Source organism: Nothobranchius furzeri, chromosome 16 (genome assembly GCF_043380555.1).
Source record: "Nothobranchius furzeri strain GRZ-AD chromosome 16, NfurGRZ-RIMD1, whole genome shotgun sequence".
Classification (NCBI taxonomy): Eukaryota; Metazoa; Chordata; class Actinopteri; order Cyprinodontiformes; family Nothobranchiidae; genus Nothobranchius; species Nothobranchius furzeri.
In genome coordinates, this window is record NC_091756.1 from 34,305,374 (window position 1) to 34,332,547 (window position 27,174).

Here is a 27,174-nt window from a genome sequence, read left to right on the forward strand (position 1 = left end):
CAGCGGTCAGCCCGGCGCATCTCTGACTCAGAAGCTCTGGTGTTGTGCTCAGTTAACTCCGGTTGTAGCTAGGTAGCTACCTCCGTTAGCTTAGCTCCCACCTCCGCGTTAGCTTTGGGTTAGCTTGTAGCCACATCGCTTCAGTTCAACGGGTATCGTCGTTTGATCCCAGCCTTACAGCCCCACCCTCAGCTCCACCTCTTTTCCCTTTTATGAAATTGTCTGGGTTTGACGGAACTTGTGACACGGTGAAAATGGCGGTGGTGACCACCTCCCATTTTGGCACAAAAACTTATAATTGGAGTCTATGGACACAAATTGTCCAGTATATATGTCGATGTGCAAAAGCTGCAATGTGAAACTCTTCTTTCACAGGAGGTTATCGGCGATGCATGAGCATCTTAAAAGGAAGCACGTCCTGGCAGAGAATGAAGAGTCGCCTCCTGTTAGCCGCTAACATCAATAGAGACTTACTCAGTATTTTCTGTAATGTTACTAATGCTAATGATTTATTTTATTTCACTATGTTAGTGTTAAGAGTGCTCCTCTTCGGTGGACGAGTTTGTTACAAAGTCAAAAATAATTATTTTAGCTAGGTACATTTGTGAGCACATGCCATTTTGTGTTCAATTTACTTTAGGCTTTAGGTGCCTATACCTCCATTTGACCATTTGCATTAACAGGTTATAAAGTTAATTAAAAGTTGTTTGATGAGCTATAAACATGTCTTTATTATCAGAAGGCACAAAACTGTTCAGATGATGGATATATTATTGCACGCTAGGGCAATAAGCTATGATTTTATGAATGACACAAGTTGCTTTCTAAATGTGTTGGTTTGGCAAATTGATTTAAAAATCAGAAGAAGATCACTTGAATAATCTGAAAAAAAATTTAAAACAGTGATTTCATTTATTTAAAAAACAATGTTATCCAAACTATCTTGGATCTTTATGAAATAGTACTGGCACTTTTAATTCATTCATTCTAACATCAACACATTTAAACTGTTCACATTTAAGTCCATGACAGCATCCAACAGCAGAGTACAATAATAATAATAATAATAATAATAATAATAATAATAATAATAATAATAATAATAATAATAATAATAATAATACAACTTTGTTGCAAGAAATAAAATCCCCTCCTCACAGTCCAAAATGTGAAAGCATTAAATGATAAAAGCACAATTCCTTGTTTGACCAGACTCTATTTCTGAATCCAGCTGCTTCAAAAGTACAAATCAAATATTTGAGCTTACATACCTCTGACGTCTAAATTTCCCCCCTAGTGATTAATAAAGTATTTTTTTATTCAATTCCATTCTTTTGTGCTGCTAGCTGTACAAATTGTGAAGTTTCTTTTTTTTTTATATCTGATGACAATAGTCAGAGGAGTTTCCCACTAGTGTCAGATTTAAACTGCACCCAGGGGAGACTTGAGCTGAATACTTTGTCTGAAAAGACAAATGTGTGAAACTCATGATGAGAGACAAGTTTCTGCGTTAGTTGTTTGACAAAAGCTTCTGACACAGTTTACAGTGACACAAGCTATGATTCTTTATAGTAACTGGACACCATCATCAGAGATGTAACGTCTGCGGGTGTGAAGTGTCGATTACAACCCAGTAAAAGGAATGGCGAAACACAAAAGCACATAGAAATCCCAAATATAGGCTCATTGAATTGATTAAGTTGTATTAAATAACTAATGAACTCAAGTAATTAATTATCAATATCACTGAGATCAGGATTGCAGTGTCGCTTCTAAGTGAGGAAGATGATCTGCTGAAGTGACAGCTGCACTCCTTTGGGTTCCTCGGACTTGGCACAGAGGGTGCCAGAGGAGGAGCGGGACACCTGAGCCAGTCCAGTGCCGTGGACTTGGGAGAGACGTAATCCTGGTTTGGTCCGTCGTTCATGGAAACCCAGTAGAAGTTGTCCTTGAAGAAATAGGCATGTCCTGAAAAAAGAAAAATGCAGCTAAGTTGATGTGACAGGGTGAGCCTCCTGTCACTGTATCCCGACTGATCATGCGCCCTGGCTACTTGGCTACGGGGATGTCTCGTTGGCTGACTGGTTACCACCCATGACTCTCAGGAGCCTAGGGATCAAAATACCCCGGGCCCTCATTTCTCCACCTTGCCACATTTAGAATGATGATTGTCAGAATCTGTTTAGCATTGATCCAGGGCTATTCAGTTCTCGTCATGAAGGGCTGGTATCCAGCACATTTTCTCGGGTCCAACACACTTGATTAAGTGGTTGAATCACCTGTGCAGCAGCTCATCAGGCTCTGCAGAAGTGTTTAATCACCTGTTAATTGAAATCAGGTGTGTTGAAATAGAGTTATAACTAAAAGGTGCTGGATCCTGGACCTCCAGGCCCCGAATTGAATACTCTGTAGGAAGCTTTCAGCTAAAACTGGTTGTATGGAAGCTTCCTGGAGATCATTTTAAAATGCCTTAAATGTTTAAATATATTTAGGATTGGTAAATTTATTTATTATTTATGTAATTAATGTTTTATGAGGATGAAAACTATTTGACATCTCATTTTCGAGCAGGTCTTCAAAGTGTAGATCGAAATAGCAAATGAGATAGCAGAGTCATTACAAAATCACAAACTCACAATAACACACACACACAATATATATATATATATATATATATATATATATATATATATATATATATATATATATATGTATATGTATATATATATATATATATATATATGTATATATATACTCATATGTATATATGCATATATATATATGTATATATATATATGTCTATATATATATATATATATATATATATATATATATATGTATATATATATATATATATATATATATATACACACACACATATATATATATATATATATATATATATATATATATATATATATATACATATATAAACCTACTAGGCGGTGGCTCACGCATAATTTTAACCAAGGGCTTTAAAATATTATTTAATTAATAAATGTATTACTTCAAAACAACAAAAAACCAAATCCCCGGGTACAACATCTGGGAAAAGAATTACTATAAGTTGACAGAGCCCAAAAATGATTCAGCAGGAGGACATTTCTCAGTTAAATCATACAATTTATCGTAGTTCCCTTTATTATGTCCTGAAACATTAATTCAGGAGGAAAAACAGCAGGATTCATCCCTTTATTATTTACACTCATTAATGTTCTTTTATACAATTATTTGGCCAAATAAAGTAAATATGTCTATGTTTATGTTTATTTATTAGGCAGACGCTTTTATCCAAAGCGACATACAATTGTTAACCTATGGGGCACGGTATGATCAGTGGGGGAAACCGGAGTACCCGGAGGAAGCCCACGCATGCATGGGAGAGCATGCAAATCCACGCAGAAAAGCCGCAGCCAGGGTTCGAACCTGCAACCTTCTTGCTGCGAGGCAACAGTGCCAACAGCTGCACCACCATGCAGCCTTGTCTAATATCTAATCCTGTTAATGTAAATATAAATAAACTCTTAGTGACACATTTCTGTTATTCTGTTATTTTACTGTCTTCTCCTAAAAGTAAACCACCTCTCCAGTTTCACGATTGTGCTGCTTGTATGTGCCCATGACGAGGGTTACCTTCACCCCAGCTGATGACGTCATCCATGTGGGTTGGCATCCCTTCCCAGATGTCATTGTCCCGTGGGTATCCTGGATCAGGCTGCCAGGTCACCTGCTCCCCTCTCTTGCTCTCATCAAACCTCCAAAACTCTCCATCACTGAATAGGTAGGTCTTTCCATTGTGGGCCCAGATGAAGGCTGCATCCACCCGGTCCACCAGAACCCCATTAGCTCTTCTCATGCCCCAGTCAGACAGGGGTCGAGGGTATCCACCCATGGCCTGGGTGTCTTTGAACACCCAGTACTGAGAACCTGGAATGAAGACGATAATTCATACATGTGTGACACAAAATTGTTCTACAAACACAATTTATTTTCATTTTATATGGACCCAAAAGCCTAACACTTTTGTTTTGCTCCTATTCATGAGTGGAGCTCAAACATCTGAGCAGTTTTCTATAAACACAAAAGACTCATTACTCTCAAATACTGTTGACAAATGAGTCACACCTCACAGGTGTGGCACATCAATGCCCTGATTAGACAGCATGAACTTTGCACAGGTGTGCCTTGGACTGGTCACAATAAAAGGCCGCTCTGAGATGTGCTCAGTTTTGCTTTATCTTGTGTGGTCACCCACACAAGATAAAGTTGTGTGGTGTCATGCAATCTGACTCTTCTCCTTCTCATAGAGCAGATCAGGTTGTTGATTGTGACCTGTGGAATGTTGGTCCACCACTCTTCAATAACTATGTGAAGTCGCAGATTTTTTGGCAGGGATCTGGACCGTGCCATTGTGTACGCCAATCCAGAGCATCCCAACCATGCTAGATGGGTGGCATGTCCAGTGAGTACGCTGGCCATACAAGAGCTGGGATGTTTTCTGTTTTGCCTTGGCCCCCAAAATGCCTTGAAACGGCCCTGGGTGTGTGACTGAGTTTTGAAGGTGATCTGAATTGTATCACATGTATAAATATTACATGTGTATAACTTATTGCTTTATACAGGTAGTGGAGATAAATCTACCTACATTTTACTTTTCAACACTTTGCTTTGTAACACCTCCATTAGCTTGAGTTAGCATGTAGCTCCCACTGAGCTCCAACCTGCTCTGACCGAGGTGGAGCATGACCTGGCGTAAGCGGCCAGGGTGCCTGGCTTCAATCGCAGAGGTCTGAGAATCTCCTTGTATTTTAACAGTCCATCTTAGAGCTCCACAGACAACCAGCACGATTACAGCCTCACACGGGTCAGCTACCCTGAGCCCCTTCTTAGCTTCTTGGGTTAGCAAAGTTAGCTAGTAACTACATTGGTTCATTTCTTCCATCCGTTACAGCCCCACCCACAGCTTTACCTCTTTTCCCATTTTTGGATTGTCTGGGCATGACGAGACACGGTCAAAATGGCGGTGGTGGGAACCTCCCATTTTTAATCAAAACATTTAATTCTAGCCTGTGGACATTATTTGTCCAGTGTATATGTCAATAGATGCCACAAACACTGTCTTCCATCTGCCCTGAACAGTGACAACTGGTATTCATATTCAATATGCCGGATGCCATCGAATGCAAGCATTTTTCCACTCAAGTAGGTTATGACAACAAACTGCAGTTAGGTTCAAACCCTAAAGAGGATGACAAGCATGCAGATGAGCTTCCATGAGATGACATTCCATCAGTTTGTGCAGAAACCAAACCAAAGGGTTTTACAAACTGACTGTTGCTGCAGCAGTCTGCAGCATGTGGCGGTCCTGGGCTGGTATGGCTACATGTGGTCTACGGTTGTGAGGCCAGGATGGACCGCCAAATTCTCTGAAATGTTTTAAAGACTGCTTATGGTAGAGAAATCAATATTCAGTTCATGGGCAACAGCTCTGGTAGACACTCCTGCAGTCAGCATGCCAACATTTCACGCTCCCTGAGTAGTTGCAACATCTGTGGCACTGTGTTGTTTGATCAAACTACCTTTTATTGTGGCCAGTCTAAGGCACACCTGTAAAAAATTTATGCAGAAATCCTCTGGGTTGATGCCGTCTTCTGCCTGCTGATGCAGTATCGAAATACTGCAGGTAGGTTGGTGCCAATGTGGCCAGATTTGTGCTTATTATATTTTTATGTTTTTTATCTACTGAAATACATCAAACCACATTTTTATAGAATGAAAATGTTTTCCTGACTATTAGTGTCTGTGACAGGCTTCAAAAGTTTAAATAACTTTTTATTGATTGTTATAAAATTGTGAAAGGATGTTTTCTTTTATTCAAAAACTTTACACATACACACACACACACACTTACACACACACACTTACACACACACACACACACACACACACACACACACACACACACACAGTATCTCACCAACAAAGAAGATGATTCTGCTGTCGCTTTTCCTCTCATAAACAGCATCGATCTTGTTTGTTTGAGGAGGAAGGCCCATCCAGAAGTTTTTGATCATGGCTGGTTTCAGGGACACCAAAGACCCGTCCCTCGCCGTTCTCCAGAACTGTGCACCTTTCAGAAACACGGGAGTGAACCAGATTCTAAATGTCCATTTAGACAGAGCATCTAGTCACCATGAATGCAAGACATTTAAAATAGGACCTGGTTCTATGTTTATTCTTGTGGAAATTTTCTTCATTATTTTCCACTTTTAGACTGTTAGATTGTGCATATTTTTTTTCTTACCTTTAAAAAAGAAAACCTCTCCTCTGACATTTGCTATAGCGTCAAAGCCTCCCTCACACCTCTCACTGAATTCAGGAACAGAACTGAGAAAGGAAGAAAGTCAGATTTTTAATAAATATAGTTTCATTTAATATTTGTTAGAGTAGTGGTTCCCAAAATGGGGTCCCCACAATTTTATCTGTTCTGAGATTAGCAGGATTGTATTTGTAAAAAAATACATTTATAAAATCTGAACGACACACCCTGCAGTATAAATCAAACTCTATATAAAAGCCATGACTCAGTTTGTCTGTAGGAAGTTTGTAAATGATCACATAATGCCTGTGTGTGTCGGAGTTGGGGTTGGGAGTCCTAGCTTGTCTTGGACATGACAAGGAGGACCTCAAGAAAAGAAAGTTTGGGAACCGTTGCTTTAGAGAGTGCAAAAAGACCAGACACAACCCAAAAGTGCTGTCAGAACATCAGATCCTGAGTCTATTTATAAAAACATCAAACTGTTAGTGACTGTCTGCTGTCAGAGGATCATCTTCTGGCTCTACTCACGTCCTTGTTGGTCTTGGTGGAGGTGGGCTTGGTAGTCGTGGCGGGTCAGGATCAGAACCACCTGGCTGTCTATCACCCCTCATGCCTGAAAGCAAAAACAGACAACAGGAAAGGGAAATGAAAGCTGATGACAGCATGAAAAGTATTGGAGGAACCTGTGTCGTTCTGAGAAACTGTAGTTTTAGACTGACAGGATGTGTTGGAATGGGTGAATTCTCTTCGGATTATGCTCTTCTGCCTTGGGGTGTTCTGCAAGGTTTGTTACTGGGACACCTGCAGTTTTATGTACTTATCTGATATGCTGCACATGTAGGCTGAAGGATTCTTATCATATGAACACAACAACACTAAATCTCAACACTTTGGATGTTAATAACAAATCTCCCATCTCTGACCATAAAGCTGCTGAATGGCCAGCTTGTCATCCAGAGCCAGCCTGAAGCTGGAAACTTCTCCCACAGATCCCTGGTAGTATGGCCTCATGATGGACGGATCAGAGGATGAATGGGACAGGCCAAGGGCATGGCCAAACTCATGCACCGCTACTGTGAACAAGTCTGTGGTGCTGGTGTCACCTGAAGAAATAAAACGTGTTACTTGATCTGTCAAAAGTACTGCACGAATCATCTTGGCCTCATACATACCACTAAAGCTCCAGATCTCATGATCGTCAAAGTGTGTATCACCAGACACTTCAGCATCACCAGGAAAGAAGGCGTGGGCCAAAGTACCACCCTGCCCATCAAATGGGTACCCATCATCATGAAGTAAGCTTTGAAAAGACACCCTGATGTCCCCTTCTTCTGTGACCCCCCTGCTGTCCTTCTGCAACTGATGGAAATTTAATGGAGCCACGTCACTCCATGCTTTAAATGCATATCTCAGAAGCATGTCCACCACATGATTAGGGAGGTTTGGGGAGGTGGAGGGAGTTGGATAGCTGTGGACACTGCAGAAGAATAGAACTTAGGATAGGATTCATTTGATGTAAACATTTTGCATTGTTATTCTCTGAATTTTTGCTGTTTAGCTTTCTCAAATCTGAATAGAAAAAACATTGTCAGCATTCTTTATATAGCATCAAACTCAACTATGCTATAGCACGCAAGAGTTTTGGGAAGTACTGGGTGACTCATACTTGAAAAAACAGAGTAACGAAACAGGAAACTCACCTCCATGTGAGGTCTGTCTTGTGCCACTTGAGGCCTGACAGAGCATATCTCTTCCTCCTCCTTCTCATGTCCTCATCTCCAACAACATCAGGGAGCGAACATCGGGGAGTAGACATGAGTTTCAGCGTTGCCTCGTCTGCAGGAGAAGTAGATGACAAATTATGGTGTTGAAATTGAACATGGGAAGTTTTAATTATCTGAGGCCACATGTGAGGAACAAAAAAGGCACATGACATGATGGCTTGAAGAAGGATGATAATACCTAGCAACCCAGTTTCCTGAACACCTCCAAACCTCTGCATGACACGGATGGCTTTTTCAATCCCCTCCTTGGTCTGCAGTCTGCTGGTGCGAGGGTCAGTAGGAGGAAGGTAGCCGTACCTGCTCAACCAGTCCTGCACAAGAAACACAGAAAACAAAGGTTTGTTTAATGAACGCCCACTTCTCGTTTCCTGGTTGAGATAAGACTTGTCAACGTCTTATGTTTTTTTTCTACGAACTTTGGATGCTTTAAAAAACAAATTGTTGCAATTGCACATTTGTGACAGAACTCTGGTCTCAAAATATCTAAAGATCCAGGATGTGGCAACCTTTCTTGTATTTATTAATAGAAAGAAAAACCAGGTGGCCAACCTTTTACAAACCTGAATAATCAGGTTTGGGGTGGAAAACAAACAAAAAGTTCAAAAGTACAAATAAATATTTTGAAATTTTTGACTGAGAAAATATTTTCAGACAGTTTTACCAGATTACGAAAGGTCTAGCTGTTTGGAAACAAATGAAGAAATGGCTTTTTCACAATCTGTACTTTAACGTGATTGGGGCTCCTGCTGGGTGTTTCTGACCACAACATTTTAGTCCCTTAAGCCCCAGGGTCCGCCAGGTGGGGGACCGTGTGATGTTAGTTCCTTAACAGGGCCAAAAAACCCTCACACTACAGAAGAAATAGTAATAATTCCCATCAAATTAATCTGCAAACCCAGCACTACAAGGCTATCTAAACTATTTTTACCATTAAAAACAATTTTTACCATTTTTCGAGAAACAGGCTTCAAAATAGGCCTAGGGCTTAAGGAGTTAAATGTTACTGCAGCTAGATCATGACCTCCTTGCTGCATGGTGGTAAAAGTCAGTGAAATAACTTTGAACAGGAAATGCACTAAAATCACTGAAGTCCTTTGCTGCCTCCACCCTTCTTGAGCGCTTCATTCTGCAGCTGAGAGGAAAAGGTGTTGGCTCATTCCAACAACCGTCATTTTGTGTCGATTTGTCCCACAACACAAGGTATATTTTATGTTTTTCATCATGCAAGCTTGATCTCTCTTCGTTCTTTTCAAATTATCGCTCTGGATCCATGTTAATTTCATTGACAAAATATTTTTGCCTTTTTTTCCATGACAAATACATTTTTGCGGACAAAAACTGAACTAAAACAAAAAATGATCACTTTTATTAAAACAAAATCATGACAAATATTGATAGATATTTTCATTGACAAACAAAAGACGACATTAAAATTTGACAGAAACAAAAATCCAATCAGAAAATGGGAATCATGGGAGGAATGGACAAATGTACCAATGAGCAAATGGAAAAGGCGGGACTAGAAAAGAAAAGATCCAATCAGAGTCCAGAGCCAACATTGTTTGAACAAGCTGCCAGTTGACCAATTTATGTTTATTTTCCCTCTCTGTGTCACGGTTCTGGCCCCCAGACTTCCACTCCTGGACCCCTGAGCTCCTCCCCCACAGACCCCAAACATGTCCCAGTGTGGGATTTATGGCTCTTTCAAGGGAGCCGTTCATTAGTCGTTTACCTCAAAGAGCTGTTCAAAAGACTGACTCCTTTAAACGACGCGAAGACGTGAGAGTGCGGGGGGTCGTTACTGAAAAATGAGATGAACGACTCACTACAGGGACTCGTTCACTTTGAAAACCCGTTCAAAAGATTTGATTGGTTCATGAACCTCAGATCACCACCCCAGTACTCCAGGAGCCAACTTCCGGACTCCCACTCCCATCATGCCCCGCACCGGACTTCCTGCCGACATCACCAGCCCTGGACTACCTCAGGAAGTCAGAATAGCTCGAGGCTCGGTCATCATGCCGTTTCGTTCCAGGGAATGTTCTGACCATTCTAGCCGAACCTTGTCCAGAACCTTCCAGACCAGCCAGTCGGTTACCAGCCCTGTCAACTTCCCATAAGTCATGTCTTTTGTTCTGGAACCGCAGCATGTTCTCGTTTCCTTTCGAGCTGTGCTTTGTGGGCAATCAACCCCAGAACCCAAGCCACCAGGCCCTCACACAGACCTACTCAGGGGTGACAGGGCTATCAGGCAGTGACCCATGGCCACCGTCATAGACGCCCAGTGGGGCCACAGAGGCCCCACACTTGGCCATTAGATGGACACGAAAGCATCAGGCTGGAGCAGCGAGCAATATTATCAGCGTTCGGTGTTTTAGTGAGGAAAAGCTTTCAGGCAGCCCACCTTTGAACAACACCTAAAAACAGTTCTTACCTTTAATTACCTCCCTTGATTAGAGTAACACCTTGTATTGTCTTTCGTGTCATGTTTACCAATTTTACTGCACATTATATAGATTTATTTACTTTATTAAAATTGAGAGACCCAATTTCAAACTGTTAGTGTTCAATGAGGTATTTTCCTATAATTATTGTTGTTAAAACAATAATAGAAATCGAGTTTTATTGATTCAAAGTGTGAAATGTGAAATTTTCACACTTCTTCACAGTTTCATTTCCTTTATAGACAGTGGGAATTATTGCATCAGAAGAAAAATACATATATTTTAGTCAACTAAGATAAGATTGCATCAAAATAAATTGACTAAAATGAAAAAGAATTGCAGTCAAAAGACTAAGACTAAAACTAAATAACAATCGCTTGTAAAAATGAACACTTCACTGAATTTAATCTGAATTGACGCTAGTGACGGATGTGAAACTACCTAAAACAATGACAGTGATCCCAAAGCTGCAAAAAAATAGTAAGGAACTGAAGTACACTTGTGAAACTCGGGGATTTCTTAGCTCTGCTTCTTAGCATTCACACTGACATCTAAATACGTGTTTTAGTCAAATACACACAACAAAGCCAATACCGTATATTAAAATTTTCTTTAGTGTGTTCAGATGTGAAACCAAACATCATCTTCATACTTTTAAATCCTCTTTACCACTTGCTCCTACTAAAATGATGATAAGCCAGCAGATGCAGTCTTGCTAAATTAAATATAATCTGCAACGTTCCTCAAAAGTCTCTGAAAAACCGGGAAATAATTAAAAATTGTATCTGAACTATTTCTCAACACTAGATGAATGCATTATTTTCTGTGTGAAAAATCTCTAAAAATGAATTTACATGAATGCAGTTGAAATCATACGTGTTTAAAGCTACTCATATAAAATAGATTCTGCTGATGTGGACTCACCACCAGTCTGCTGTACTGACTGGGCTCCGCTGAAGATGCTGGTCCCATGAAGTTCCCCACCATCCACAGCAGAAGAACCAGTGCCATCCCTGCACACAAAGCACTGTGTTATTCACATGAAGTTTGACATTTAAAGGAGCGCTTATCAGTTCTAAGAGCAGCAGATTGCATGAGCCATCCCAAACAAAAGAGACAAAGCTAACCGTTGTTTCTGTTCTGCAGCATCGTCCTGTCTCCTGGGACTAGGCTGGGCTGATCAATACTGAGCTGCTGCAGCGCTCTCACTCAGGGTTACTTGCTGTTTTCCTTCCTGTCTGTCAGACATCCTACTCTGAGCTACATGTGCATCAGAACACATGGTGTGTGTGTGTGTGTGTGTGTGTGTGTGTGTGTGTGTGTGTGTGTGTGTGTGTGTGTGTGTGTGTGCGCGCGCGTGCGTTTGTGCGTGCGTGTGTTGTGGGGGTGTTCACATGATGTGTGATGATGACAACACTTGCAATCATACTTTTTGCATGTGTAAAATAGTTGTGGTCATCTCTAAAACTCAGAGTCTTGCAAAAGTTTATGAAGCACGTAGCTGTTTTAGATTATTCGTCAATATTTATTCTTGTTTGGAGCTTTTATCTGTAATTTAAGTTGGTAAAGAATCATGTTTATGATAAAGAACTTCCCATGGTGTTTATGAAGAAGCAGGTGTATGTATGTGTGTGTATCTTTGTATATGTTGGGTGTGTGTTACTATTAATTTCATTATGAAGCACATAAATTGACACAAACATGAATCTGAGTTCAAACTAAAAGTAATAAAAGAAGAATGAGGAAGATCAACCATTTTAGCTGTGTTTGATTTGAGGAAATCCTTACTTCCTGTTTTTCCTCTTTGATTATGTAGTTGAATTCATGTTATATATTGCTTCCTACATTTGTCTTTTCTGTTGTTATTATATACATTATTAAAATTATTTACAATTCCAATGCATCAGAATACTCTGAATAAACGGATTAACACTAAATGTCTTTCCTCCGTCCCTCTCCCACAACCAGAATTTAAAAATGAAAAATAAAAATGATGTCATGCAGGTTGATCTGTAAGCCGCCTTCGTCTGTTTCCTGTGGTTTTGCAGCCAAGACTACTCTGAGTTCTTCACTGTGTGCTGGTTCCCATGAGCAATGCTTGAGGAATGCTTTGAGGGAGGTTGAATTGGCCCCAAATTTTGACTCAACAAAGAAATGATTAAATCTTAGAGGTCAGAGGTGAAAGGCTAACGTTGCATTGGCCTGATCGGACCAGATTTTGGCCAAATCGCAACAATTCTTCTTAACATATTTTATGTTTCATACATATTATACGTGCTGACTTCTTATTGAACATTTGTGACTAAAACACTGATGCGTTGTATTTAGTCCAGCCAAAGCCAGAAATACTAAGGTAAATATTGAGTGCTCATCTTCTGTGTGTCTGAGTTTGAAAGTTTAGTTTGTGATGTATCTGCAGCAGACCTTATTGGTCAAAGACAATGAAACTGGATTTTTTAAAATTATTTTTATGGTGATAAACTTTTCATGAGGCTGGATGGGTATATACAGAATAATGCTCAAATATATAAATTCTACTTTTAAAAAGTTAAATCAACATTTATTAAGTGTTTACTTTTATTGAGAAAAATTCAGGAATGGTAGCATTTCACGTCTCACTCTATATAAAAATATACAACTGTGCCAATAAAGCACGAAACAAATCAGAAGAACTGAGTTTATTACAAAACCATAAAAAATCCTGAAACATGCAGGAGCAGAATAGGAGAATATATTTCAAGGACAAATCTAATTCAATTTCTTTCAGTTCAACTTTCCACAATATTTTTTCACTGGAATCTGAATCATGTCCAGCATCACGTCTGCTTTAAGGTACATTTATTTGTTTAATTTAACTTAAAGACAACTTAATGACTGAACTCATAAGTGTTGAATAACTAGATAGAAAATCCTAAATTCCACTCCATTACAGTTTTTCTCAAATGCTAAAACACATTTCACAAACGTTTCCTCCATGTTCCCCAATGTCTAAACACAACACCTTTTTCTAAAACTACCTAAACACAACCACACCTTCTCACTTCAAAACTCATACTTTCACACCAAAAGAGCAGCTCGAACCTTTCAAAAATGTAAACACTATACACATCGTTGCACACTACAGCAAAACAATTGAAAACACAATACTCAATTTGTGAGAAGGTTCTTTGTTTCATAACTGCCAATTTGCCCATTTTTAGAAACTTTACAGTTACGGATCTTCTTAGATCTCTGCAGAGGATTAGGCATTTAGATTTGTGAGTTTCATATGAAGAGTATAAATCTATAGAACATTCTGCATGTACACAACTGTAACACAACTCAATGCAAAAACAGAATCTATTGCACACAATAGTACTCTTGAAAACATGAGCAGGGTGTGAAATTTTTTATTTACTTTATTCACAACACACACACACCACAATCACTGTGTGGCATCATGTCGCTGAGCTGCATCGGGCCACATCACCTCATCGCAGGCTATATTGTCTCTTGCCAGGCACCGCGGGAAAAACACCCTGGAATGGCGAATCCATCCTTGTAAGGCCTCCACTGGGATGTCACCACAGGCCAGCTCCATTGCCCTTAGGAGATTCTCTCTAGTGTATGGTTGTCTGTCATACACCTTCCATCTCCATGATGAGAAGAACTCCTATAGGGTTAAGGAAAGGGGAGTAGGGTGGCAGACAGACGTTTAAAAAGTGGTTACTGTTGGTGGTGAACCACTCTCTTGTTTGGTTTGTTCTGTGGAAGCGGACATTGTCCCAAATGATCACATACATGTGATGTGCGGGCCCAGGATGGTGTTGGCAGTTCAGGAGGATGTCTTGTAGCTCCTCTAGGAAGGTGAGGAGATGTTGGGTGTTGTAAGACCCAAGGACAGCATGCCGGTGGACAAGCCCCTCCTCTCCCTTGTTGGCCTCCTCCTCTTCCTCCTCTGATTTGAACTCCTCTTCCTCGTCGGACTACTCCTCTTCTTCCATTGCCAGCTCTTCTCCCTCCTCTGACTCGAATTCCTGTTCCCCTGACTCTGCCTTCATCCATTGTGTTTGTTTGGAATCTTCAGCAAACTGTGCACTCTGAACTTGCCTTTATACATGTGGTCACAGCATTAGCAACAAGTGTCTTCAATTTTGAGTTGTTGTGTGTAATGAGTGACGACAGGTGTGATCACTGTGTTCAATTAGTGCTGACTGTGGCAAGCATTTGGCATCACATGAACTTTCTTTTGAGAATATAAGCAGAGTTCTTTTGCAACTTGTGTTTTAGCAAAGAAAAATGTGTTTAGATTTATGAGAACGGAGGATTGTGTCTTCATGTGAAATGTGTTTATGATGTTGGAAAATGATGGCTAGATTTAGTCAATGTGTTTAGACAACTGGTCATTTGGTTTAGAGGATTGGCTTTTGTGTTTTAGCAATTGAGACAAACTGTAATATAAAACGTTCCCCCAGGCTATAGCTGAAAATATGAATCTAGGTTAATTTGTGAGTTATTCTAATTACACATAAAAACAATGAATCCATTGTTGCTGTCCTAAAAATGATTTGTTTTGGGTGCCTAACTGGTGCTGATGCATTAAGCTGGAGTGCTCTGGTATTTCACTCCCAGTTTGGAGCTCTGCACTAGGATCATCTTTCCATCCTCCCCTTCCTCCTTTTCTCCTCGTCTTTAATTTCTGTTCATCCTCCAGGGTCTAAGTGAGTCATGCCATTAGCCCTGCTAATGGTCAGCCAGTCATTTCCGCATCACGCCACAGTTCTCTTCACACATCATGCTGTTTCCCCATAGAACGTTGTGTGACAGAAATCTGACAGAGAAGTAGAGAAAAAAATGGGCCACATGAAGCCTTCAACATTTTCATTTCACAATTTTATTTACTATCTTTGTTCTAAAGAAATTAATAAATGAATCCTGCCTGATGGTTTATGTTACAGCAGGTTACACACACACACACACACACACACACACACACACACACACACACACACACACACACACACACACAGTGCAGTAAAAGTGAAAATGTATTTGTCCCCCTACATATTTCTTATGGTTTTGGTTTTTTGGCTTCGTGTTTCACATCAGAAAAACAAATGTCAACACCAGCTGACAAAAACAAATAAAGTCTTCAAACAATGATTTTATTTGTTAGGAAATAAATCAATACAAACTAGGCTGGTTTCACAGGAAATATAATTCACTCCAAAGCAATAAACGGTTGTAACATTCTTGGCAGCATCAACTGTTACCAAGTGTTTTTGATCACTAATAAACACCTGTGTGTGTACATACGCTTGTGTATGTAAGGTTTCTCTCTAGGAGTGTCCATTTGTGAGTGTGAGGGGTCACAGACCCGCCCCAAAGACCTGTGGAAGATGGAGGAGTTCCAAGTGCTAGAGATCCATGAGTCTCCCCGAAGCGCAGGAACCCCAGAGAGACAGCTGCCGGAGAAGCCCCAGCCTCTCTCACTAAAGGCGCAAAGGATTACCCCGGCAGTCCAGGACCCAAGGGTGACCAACCCCGCTGGGGACTCGACAGAGCCCGGGGATCCAGACCCCACTAGGCAGCCACCGGGAGCGACCTGACAGATGCCAAAAACTTCCCAACCCCTACACGGACCCTGCGGATATGCAGGCAGACTGAGGCACCACCCACTGGCAGAAAAAGCGGCAGGGGGAGGGTAGGTGAAGATGTTGTAGCACCAAAAGATGTCCCAGGTGAGGGGAGGAGTCCAAGAACCTACGTGATATATACATTCACACACAAGCACAGTCACACGCTCCCTCCCTCATGCTCACATATACACATACAACCTAAAGACTTACAAGAATGTACGTCATACAACCACTCACGCTCCTCATACACACCCTATTCACTCTTGTCCTGGTACTGCTGCACAGAAGGCACAGCCATTCCCGGACACCAGAGCTAGCCTCGTTCTGCTGGGATAATGATGAGCAGGTACCCACCCAACGCAGAGCAAAGCGACACACCACCTCAGACCCCAACCAGACGGCCAGCTCCCACTCCTAGCCTCCAGCCCCAGACAGCTAACCGAGAACAGAGGTGTGATAAGACCCCTAGTCTCCCTCTATCTGTTCCAATGCGGTGTTGATGCATGTTGTTAAATGCATTTTGTGGTTGGGGGGCAGTGCAGGCATTGTCTGACCTACACCAGCTGATGCCACCACACAACCCCGCTTACCCCCAGAACCCTCAGTGTCTAGGTGCAGCTTAATGATAGAAGGGGGCACCGGCACTCGGGGTGAGGCTGAGTGATCCCCCCCTGCCAGGTGTAGTTGAGTGTGCTCACTTCCAAGGCCCTAAGTGTGCATTTGCGTGGAATGACGTTGGTGGAAGTGGTTAATTTGCAAATTAAAATTTAGGTACCAGCCGCCACAGCACTGCAGAAAATAGGAACCACACCCCCTGACTTACCCACACTCCAAGGCCTTATGTGCATGTTTGTGTGGTGATGGGAAGGAGCAGGAGGAGGAAAATGTCTGAGGATGGGGAGGAATGGCTAGGGGGCCTAGACCCTCCAGGAAGCCAGCTCCCCCACTGGCTCCATTAGGCACCCCATTCCCAAAATCCACCTGGCGCATGCACATTATCTGCATTTATGCTCCTCTGACTAGTATGATGCCCTAAAAATGCTGGGTTATTCTTCCAACCCAACTGCTGGGTTAAGGCAGAATTTTTAGAGGTTGGGTCAGTTTAACACATCATTGGGTTAAAAATTCGGACCCAGCGTATTGGGTTTAAAAAAGGCGGGAAATAGTAAGATCCTCCCCCTTGTCTGTGAGCCCGCTTCACCATTTTAAACCAGAGGATGACACGGACATTAATGGAGCTTCACACCAGCAAGGATTTAAAATAAGGTAAGATGTTACTAATAAAGAGTTTCAAGATTAATTTAATTAAAACTGTTGACAGCAGGACATGTAGTTGATGAAGTAACAGATTTTTAGCCTGTCTGTTCAAGACAACCAACTCATAGTTTAGATTAGGTAGCTGGCTACTTAGCTTCCTAGCATCGATATACATATGTTGTTTATGTTGTTTATGTGCTTAGCAGACGCTTTTACCCAAAGCGACTTACAATTTTTTTTAACCTATAGGGCATGTTGTGATCTGTGGGGGAAACCGGAGTACCCGGAGAAAACCCACGCATGCATGGGGAGAACACGCAACTCCACGCAGAAAGGCGAGTTTTGAACCTGCGACCTTCGTGCTGCGAGGCAACAGTGCTAACCACTGCACCACCATGCAGCCCCATATATTTTTTAGATAGAATGGAACACAGAATCCACACCACAAGTACTCTGGAAAATGTTGTAATCTTCTGTCCACACTCCCTGAAATGGTTAGGCTCTACTGGGGGACGTTAGGCCTTCTGGCTATTTTATACCAGTGGTAGCATCCCCGCTAACAGCAGAGGGCCTTTATGCTACAGTCATGTGAATAATGTTACACATTTCAATTTTACAGACAAATGGGTGGACGTGGCTTTGTTGTTGCTGCCAGTGCTTCTCCAAACTGCACCATACAAGTTGAAGGACAGCGTTCCGACCAAGCAGAGCTTCAGCAGGCCTTCACTGACTTCCAACCTGTAAGTTCTGTTATTTATTATTTCAGTTATCATTCACAGCCCACTCCAAATATGTTTCAACAGCTGTTTGTGAAATCATAACCTTATGCCTAAATCTGTTCTTTTTTTCCTCTATCCCCCTCAACTTAGACTGGAACCAGCCTGGTGAAGAACCTGAATGGGACCACAGTGGAGCACCACATGTCCTCATGGCTGCAGAAGACCATCGATGTTCCCAAGAATTTGTGATCATCAATGGAACTGGAATACCCATCTGTTAAACATTTTTTGTGTTGATGTCAACTATCCAAAACCGCGTGCACAGATTTGGGGGTTTATTCAGACATTTATCTCTGCACCATGAATCAAATGCTGTGAAGCTTTGAGGGCTCATGTTGCTATGATGTAAGGTTGATGTTCTGCTGACTAAAGCATTAAGGTGAGTGTTGGGTGTTGATGGACATTTAATTCACTACAGTTCTTCCATTAAAGTTGTTTAACATGTTTAAGACATTACAAATTACAAAATGTTTAATATTTGTCATAAAAAATATGCAATTAGTAGTCATTTACAAAACAAGTTTGAATATGAACGCATGTTTAGAGAAAGTAGAAAATGCAACTTTATTTTTTATCTATGCATTTAGAAAATTAACGTAATTTTTGTGATAAAGAATTGACTGAGACATGTTCATTTTGTTTTATTGAATTATTCAATTTGTAAGCTGGGTCAAACTCATAACCCAACCCTGCTTGTTTAAAATAACCCAGCATTGGGTCAGTCTCTTTTTGACCCTGCACCTGGGTTACAAAACAACCCAAATTGGGTTATTTTTTAACCCTGCAGTTTTAAGTGTAAAAACCGTCAGTGAGGCGCCTCTTCAGGTTAACAGCTGACAACACATTTGAATCAGCCATTGCTATTGTAGAAGAGATTTGTTATCCTGCATAGGTTCTCCCAGTGATGCATTTGGTGCTCCTCTAGTTGAAAGAACATCAGGTGGAAGAATGGGTCACAAAGGTTAATCCATGGTTCTGCTAGGAATCAGGTCTGGGTGTGGCTGTAGTGAGGCTGAAATAATAAACATTGATCCTGCTGTATGAATAAATCTCACATGTAGATTGTAGAATCTATTTTAATACACACGTTATTTTCATTAAAGGGATCCAAGGCCTTCACAAAAGGGTTGACTCTTGGTAGCTATACAGTACTAACACCACACAGGACAACCATGAAAACAACACAACGGGCTTGTGTGAACGAGTGCAAAGGCGAATAAATAAAAGCTTCATTTAAGATGCATCAACAGAATCAATGTGCTGAGGGGAAGTGGGCAGAGCTTAAAACTGCAAAGTACAATAAGGGCTTCTGTACAACATCTGATTCTTCTGTGCATGTAGCTGATTGTCTGCAGCGCCATCCTTTGGTCATACGTGGATCATTTTTACAGATTTGATTGTCTTCAGTGTTTGGTGTGATGCTTTTAGTTCGCTGTGAAAGATTGATTGTCAAACGCTGACGGAAAAAGTGTCATTAGTGATGTTTTGTTCATATTTTTAGAAAATACTGAAGAAATAAATCATGATTGGTGTGATTGCTGGTTATAAAAAGTCCACTTTCTGGATTCAGACTAATGAAACCTGCGTTTTGAGGACGACTGGAGCCTGCATCATGCTACATTCTTCCCTCTAATCACAATAAACAATCTCCCACAGTCTCCCTCTTCATACACAGACGTCTGTACAAAAATATGTGGTCTCGGCGCTGTCAGGAGAGGCAGGATTTACACACCTGATGATACATTTTAGTACAAGTGATTGTCACAAGTAACTTTAAAATCTTCACAGTTGTTCAGGGAATCAAACTAGCTATTGTAATGTCATAAAGCTGCTCAAGTAACAAGAAACTGAGGTTACACTTCACAATACACTCGACATCCGCTGGCTATTGGGATGACTCGTCCCAGTTTCTGTGGCAAAGCGATGATTCAGATCCCAGATTTAACTCAGAGTTTGAGTTACTTCCTTTAAGACAATGTGGAAGATACATATACTCACAATTAGAAGCTTTGTGAAGATTTTAAAATCTAAAAAGGTATAATTTGATTTTTGGAGCTTCCAGCTACACCTGAGGGTTTTTGCTATTGGTCATTAATGTAAACAAAAAGAAACAGAAATGTTTGGTCAAATAATAACAACTAATTAATGAAAACCTTCACTTTCTGTTTCTGCACAGACAGAAAAGTAAATCTGTCTCCTGATTTGAACTAAGTTGATTATTTTATTCCAGAAACTGTGAAATCCAAGATGAAACCAGCCTGTCCAGAGTACCATTTAGTGCAACCAAAGTTGCTTTTGTCTGATTTTGTAAACATTTAATGCAACCCAACACGGCCTGTGCTTCCTTAAAACCAATCTCTTCCACTTTTCCTTGTCCCCTCTGTCTTCTCTTCTCCCATCGTTCCAGAGCTCACTGTAGTCTGGCCCAGTACTGACCCAGGCTCTGACCCATGCTCTGAGGCTCTGTTCCTGGAACCTGGACGGGCACCGAAACCCCGGGCGATATGAGCCCTGGAAGAAAAAAGGCAAACAGTCTGCTTGAAGCTCACGCTGGAAAACTAAAAGCAGGTGTGCTGACTGAAACCCACCTGTGTTGGAGCTGGCTGAGGGCGGAGTCTGCAGGTGAGGAGAGGAGTACGCCGACGAATCAAAACTGCGCGGGGCAGAAGGTGATGGAGGTAACATGCAGGAGTATGAAGAGGCCGACTGGGGAGGAATTGACTAAGAGAAACAGGATTAAAGTTAAAACACGATGAGGCTGTAGACATCATGAAGGCAGCTTAAATTAAGTCCACATGAGGGCGCTAGAGTACTGACAGTAACAATGATTTAGTGCGAGACAAGATTAAAAAATTCTATTTATCTCTTAGATATATTTTTGAATATACAGCTTTCTTTTACATTTAAAATATTTCAGGTTTAGGCTGCAAATAAAGATTTAAAGGAAGTGATGTCATATGGACTCAGCAAACTTCAAAGTAAAGAAGGATCCATAACCTTAAAGAAGTTGGTTTTAACGTTGTTGTTTTTATTTGGATTAAAAAACGGTTCATTCCACTCAAACTCTTTAGAAAATAGAGACAGTCCAATAAACTATTAAAATATTTATCACTCTATAATTCAACAAGCAAGTATTAAAAAATTACATTTTAATTAGAAAATAATCTGAATGAGCTTTGTGAAAGAATAATTTTTCTCAAAATGTTCTTTTAATTAATAAGTAAGCATTTATAATTTGGATGTTTGTTATTTTAACTTCAGAAAATAAATGATCAAATCAATAATGGAACCATAATAAAGTATTGCAGCTTTTACAGCTGCTTACTGGTTGATTTGGTTTTAGTTGGTCATCATCACACTGATTTATTTTTTCTTTTGCAACAGTAAATCTTCTATAAATGTTGTTTGTGGTGATCATTTTATTTATCAGTTTGGTAGTAACTGTCACTTTTAATCATTGTTTGGTTTAATTTTAAAAACTAGATTTCATGTGCTGAAAACCACCCAGATCGATCAATAAAGAGGTGATGTGTTCGAACAAATAGTTAGGTTGTTTACCTTGTTTCTGTGTCAGGTGAAGCTACAGTTTAGTTAGAGGTTAGTGTGGGTGTAGGTGCTAACCAGAGACGTCTACCTGTCCTACTGATGACACACCTACAAGTTATTTAGGATGTTTTCTGTAAACATTTATATTAAAACAAATGATAGGAAAGCACAAATGGTTGAGATCATCAGATTATTGTTGTACCAAGGTTTTTGTCTGCATGTGTGTGTGTGTGTGTGTGCGTGCGTGCGTGCGTGTGTGTGTGTGTGTGTGTGTGTGTGTGTGTGTGTGTGTGTGTGTGTGTGTGTGTGTGTGTGTGTGTGTGATTTTTTGGGACGTGATGATGAATGATGCATGTAGAACATCCAACCTGGACTCCGGATGAGAACACAGACAGCGAGCTGTAGCTGGGCAGGGACGACTCAGCCTGACTCAACATGGACCCTGGAGACACACACACACACACACACACACACACACACACACACACACACAGTCAATAGAACTATCTCGTGGTGGAAATGTTTAATACATACACACTCTAATGGAGAAACTCTAATGGGTTTTCGTATGTCAAGCAGAGGTGCTGTGTGGATTATAAACTGCTAGAATATTCCTGTTGAATGTATTAATCATGGAGAGCAAATGTAAAGTCTCACTTCTGGCCTCATCAGTGTGCTGTTAGGACTGACTCTGGGTCAGTTTACCTGAGCTGCTGCCATGCTGCTGATGATACACAGATGTGTTGAAGGAGGTGCTCAGCGGGGCCTGGCTCTGAGAGCAGGAGGAGACGCCGCCTGACCTCCTCTGATTGCGCAGCTTCTCCTCCCTCCTCCACTTGGCTCTTCGGTTGGAAAACCACACCTGCCAATCAGATTCCTGTCAGGTCTGTTTATTATCACTGCCGATTACCCAGGATTCACCACCTGCTCACCTGTATCCTGGCCTCAGGTAAATCGATCTTGTTTGCTAATCTCTCCCTCGCAAAAACATCTGGATAATGCGTCCTTTCAAACTCTGTAGAAACAGATTACATCATGTCACACACACTCATGCAAAACCCTTTAGCATCTCTTGTGTCACACTGTTTTCATTTGCAGGTGTGATTCTTTACTCTTTTCTTTGAAATGTTCCTGATTATCTTCCCATGGAAACTTTAAATCCAGGAAGTCGAGCTGTATCCTTACAAATCATTTTGAAATATTTATCTGTTGCACTTTGTATAAATTATTTATCATCATGGAACATGCAGAAAGTTCAAATGAAAGGATTCAAGATGAGAAGCTGCCTAAGCACTTTATTTCACAGGGAGCTGGCTCAGACTAAACAGGGGAGAAGTCCTTGCACGTCTAAACTTAGTTGTGTTTTTGGATTTGTTCATAAATCTGTTTTCTTTAACGTGAGAGTTGTTTTCACTGGAGCTGCACAAGTAGAAGGTCTCTCATCTCCACTGAGATGCAGAATGAGTCGATCACCCTCACTTTCAGTTTCAGTCATTTCCATCATAGCAGTTGATTTAACGTTGACATTTTTGTTGTTGACAAGTTGAAACGTGAACATGGCTCAGCCGTTGAATCTGAGTCATCCATGTGAAATCCTGGGTTTCAGGTTTAGAACGATCACTCTCTGGACTTGTGATGTTCGTTAGCTTAGCCTCTTTGCAGGGTTTACATCTATAAAGAGCGGTGTAGCACATTAGCATTCCGGTGAACAGCTAAAACATGCTTCGAAAATTCAATCTGTCTCACAAATTGTTCTAATTGGCTCAGTTATAATTGGCGTCCACGTCAACACATGATTGTTATTGTGCCTCAGCCGTGCACTGAGGTCAGTGTACCTCATTAATGTCATTTGCACGGAGTGACCACAGTGATATGCTTCCACTCGGCTGCACAGTGGACACTGAGTTCTTATTTAGCTCCGGGGCCCTTCTGCAGCCACATCCAGTCAAGGGTGGCTCTCTGATCCCTCTCAGTGCACACACACACACACACACACACACACACACACACACACACACACACACACACACACACACACACACACACAGTAATGATGCATGATCAAAAACCTCTGCCAGAGGCGTTTCTGGAGCCGATAAGGAATATTCGTGGGGTTAAGATAAGGGATGATTTGCATCTGGAGCTAAATGGGGCGAAGCGTGGTCTTCTTTAGGGGGAAATCTTAAAGATCTCATTGGTTTGCGAGAAAAACCAAAAGCTCTAAATAAGGCGAGAATTACAATCTAACAGAAGAAGGAATAGTGTAGCTTTTGCAACGCAAACAGGAGAGAGAGCGAGAGAGAGAGAGAGAGAGAGAGAGAGAGAGAGAGAGAGAGAGATGTGCATGCTTGCATGGCCTGACCTTTTTCCAGAGCCTCAATCTGCTCCTGGGTGAAGCTGGTCCTGTTCCTCTGCAGCTTTCTCTTCAGCTGCAGCCTCAACTGAGACTCCTCGCCTTCATCCCGCTCCACGGGGACTCCTCCTCTGCCTGATCCTCCTCCTCCTGCTTCTCCCCCCATGCTGCCCTCTGTGTCCAGCATGCAACCCTCAGACACTGGCAGCAAGAACAACACATGTCAAGAAAATTTGTACAAAGAATCACCAGGTTTGGTGAAGTTTACCTGCTGATGTACGCATTGAGTTGCAGATATCACCTCACCTGCGTTGTGCTGCGTCTGCACGCCTGTGGGATCATGGTACCAGTTGTTAGGCCCGCTCCAGTTTGAGCCGCTCTGCAGGTTCAGCATGGTTAACTTCTCATACATACTACGAGCATCCAAACCACCATGAAGGGAAACGAAGGAGTCCCGTCCTGCGAGTGTGAGTGTTCGTCCCTGTTTACCTCAGCTCCTCTCTGCCTCCTCCACTCTGTTTGGAGGCTGACGCCGAAAGAGAGAAGGAAAAGAAGAAGAAGGAGGGGTTCACATCGCATGAGTTCACACATGGTTGGCATTGTGGTGAATTAGCCTCATGATGACAGACATAAATGGAGTTAGTTACATGCTCGCTGTCGTAACGTGTGTGTGTTATACATTGCTGTGCTAGTATACCACGGGGAGAGGAGCTACATTAGAAGCCACTCTGGAAGCCATGACATTTGACTTGCTTTTAGCTCAAACCCTTGCATGCATCCGCACACAGAAAAAAACTGGAAAACAAGCAACAATCTGACTTTGTGACAGCATGTAATTATGAGTCACTTTAAAGTTCAAAATATGATGCGAAAACCTCAGAATTCAGGTTAGTTTTACGTGATTAAGGAGAGAAATTCCTACGGAGCAAGCGACAAAGCTAGGTGAATATTTGTCGATGTTGAAACAAATCAGTCAAATGCAGCGACAGTGTCAAAGGTCAAACTGAAACATCAAGCTCAAAATATAATTTTTCAAACGCGATGCTTCCAGGTTGGCCCAAAATCATCAAATATATATAAATAAATATCAAATTTCACAAACTCACCAAGCATCCAGGTAAACTAATGGAGATGTCCCTGTCCTCCTCTGTGGATCTTTAATCCCCCAGCGTCCCTCGTTTCCCAGCTTTGTTGACAATACTGTGTGTGTGTATGCATGTGTGTGTGTGTGTGTGTGTGTAAAAGGGGAGAGTCGGAGGGAGATGAAGAGAGTTGGACAGGGTGAGACAGAGTGAAAGAGGGAGGAGAGGGGGCTCTGGAGAGAAATGCGTCTGCGGGCACTCGTGTCCTCCAAGCGATGGGGAGAGAGGGAGAGACAGAGGGAGAGGGAGCCACCGAGGGGTGACAAAGTGAGTCAACATCAGTGTCAAGTTTGAACTTAATGCCAGCGAGAGGAGGAGGGGAGGCTGAGGGAGAGAGAGGAGCATAAAGCACAGATAATGGAACCATAGTGGCTGATAAATAGATCATGGAGCTCAATTTTGGTCATAAATACTGAATAAAATGAGTAGATATGTCCTCAGACCAGACATTATCAGATTAGGTCTTAGTTAGATTTATTTATTCCTATTCATCTTGTTCAATAGTTTTATTTACATATGTTGATACAAAGCCTATTTAAACAGGGAAAAAAGTTGTTTGTTGTGTTTTTAATCCACTTTAAAATGGCGATGGTTGTTGGTTTTTAATTTATATATTTCATTGTATTGCCTTGTTTCTTGTATAAAAGAAAAATCATGTTTGAAAAAATCCAAGTGGATTTTTAAATGTGCTTTATGCCTATAGTTGTCATTGACATGAAAAAAAACAACTGGAATATATTGTTTTCTAGATTAAATAGAGAAAATGTGTTTGACTGCAATCTGCACAAAAATCACTGTCCCATAAAACCATGCATGTGTTTATTCTCAGGACTCTAAAAAAACACATTAAATATTGAAGATAAATCAAACGAGATTACTATATTTTATTTTATTAACCTGGATTTATAAAAGCCAACATAACCCTAACAAAACAGGCCTGACTGCTCTTTCTTGTGATTAGAATTTACTGAAGATGGATTTAAAAAATTTTTTGAGGTAAAACATTTTTTAAATGTTTAAGACCACAAATATTTATGCTGTTGTTTCAATAACTTTTAAATTATTCAAGACATTTTATCAGATATATTAAGTACATCAGGAGGGTCTCGTTTTCATTATTAGGTCCATCTGAAACAACCGGGAGTCTCACTGATCCACAGCGTCCTCTGAAGGTTACAATAAAGTTAAGACACACCCAAAACGTCAAATAAATGTTTAAAACTGTGTCTTTTATTTTGTGGTTAATTTCTGGGCTGCGCTGATGTCTGACGCATTACAGAAGTAAAGAATCCATGTGAACATGATTTTAGAGAAATCGCTGTTATCCAAAGTCAGAAACCGAGGTTTGAGGCTGAAATCATCGATCTTTCAGACGAACAACGGCCCAAAAAACACAATAAACATCAGATCACGATGACTGAGGAGGAAGGATGGCCTGTTTAACACCAATCAGCAAACACAGCTGACCTAAATCACAGCTAAAGCCTTCAAACACAGCCTGACCTGGTGGCTGGTAGAAATATTTCACTTTTTTATGAAGTATTTGTAAATTTTACTAGAAAATATTTCTTTTGTGCTGAACTCTGCAATTAACTTTTTCTGTTTTATTATAAAGAAACACATTGGAAACACTTTTCAACAAGGGTCTCTTTACTAACATTACTTAGTGCATTATTAAGCATTAATAAACTATTAAATAAAGTATTAACAACTGCTTAACCATGGTATGTAAACGCATTACGAAACAGACACCCCCTGGCCCTTTTGTTCTAATCTTTAGGACACATAATAGTTAACAATACTGGTAATATTAATAAAGTTATTGTAAAGTTTTACCAACACATTCAAATTTAAAATTGAAGTTAGAAGAAGTGATGCTGATTATTATCTTGGGCCCGTGCTTTGGTGTTTATGCATATAGATCAAGTAAAT

The 27,174-nt window shown here is 40.9% G+C and overlaps 1 protein-coding gene across 2 annotated transcripts; it reads right to left on the reverse strand.

Moving 5' to 3' along the window:
* Nucleotides 1–893: 893 nt before the first annotated feature.
* mmp25b (matrix metallopeptidase 25b) lies at nt 894–25,454 on the reverse strand. Of its 2 annotated transcripts, XM_070545587.1 has the most exons (17): nt 25,207–25,451; nt 24,407–24,626; nt 24,110–24,301; nt 22,680–22,762; nt 22,453–22,609; nt 22,116–22,189; nt 20,786–20,922; nt 11,472–11,574; nt 8,282–8,414; nt 8,020–8,155; nt 7,492–7,796; nt 7,243–7,422; nt 6,848–6,932; nt 6,305–6,387; nt 5,978–6,130; nt 3,634–3,927; nt 894–1,968 (listed from the first exon to the last, which is right to left on the reverse strand). In XM_070545587.1, exons 2-17 carry the CDS (start codon nt 24,510–24,512, stop codon nt 1,706–1,708), a joined length of 2,484 nt encoding a protein of 827 aa, XP_070401688.1. In that variant the 5' UTR covers nt 24,513–24,626; nt 25,207–25,451; the 3' UTR covers nt 894–1,705. The 2 variants fall into 2 exon arrangements, with proteins under 2 accessions (XP_070401688.1, XP_015818771.3); XM_015963285.3 differs by lacking the exons at nt 894–1,968; nt 3,634–3,927; nt 5,978–6,130; ... (5 more) ...; nt 8,282–8,414; nt 11,472–11,574 and adding an exon at nt 19,260–20,712 and having other exon boundaries at nt 20,790–20,922; nt 25,207–25,454.
* Nucleotides 25,455–27,174: the final 1,720 nt, after the last annotated feature.

What these genes read in the sequence shown, in the direction of transcription:
- mmp25b (XM_070545587.1), bottom strand. Translation starts at nt 24,512, where the DNA reads ATGTATGAGAAGTTAACCATGCTGAACCTGCAGAGCGGCTCAAACTGG. An exon ending in GCAGACGCAGCACAACGCAG is followed by an intron (nt 24,302 to 24,406) that starts GTGAGGTGATAT and finishes TCTTGCTGCCAG; the next exon opens with TGTCTGAGGGTTGCATGCTG. An exon ending in TACCTGAGGCCAGGATACAG is followed by an intron (nt 22,610 to 22,679) that starts GTGAGCAGGTGG and finishes TCTGATTGGCAG; the next exon opens with GTGTGGTTTTCCAACCGAAG.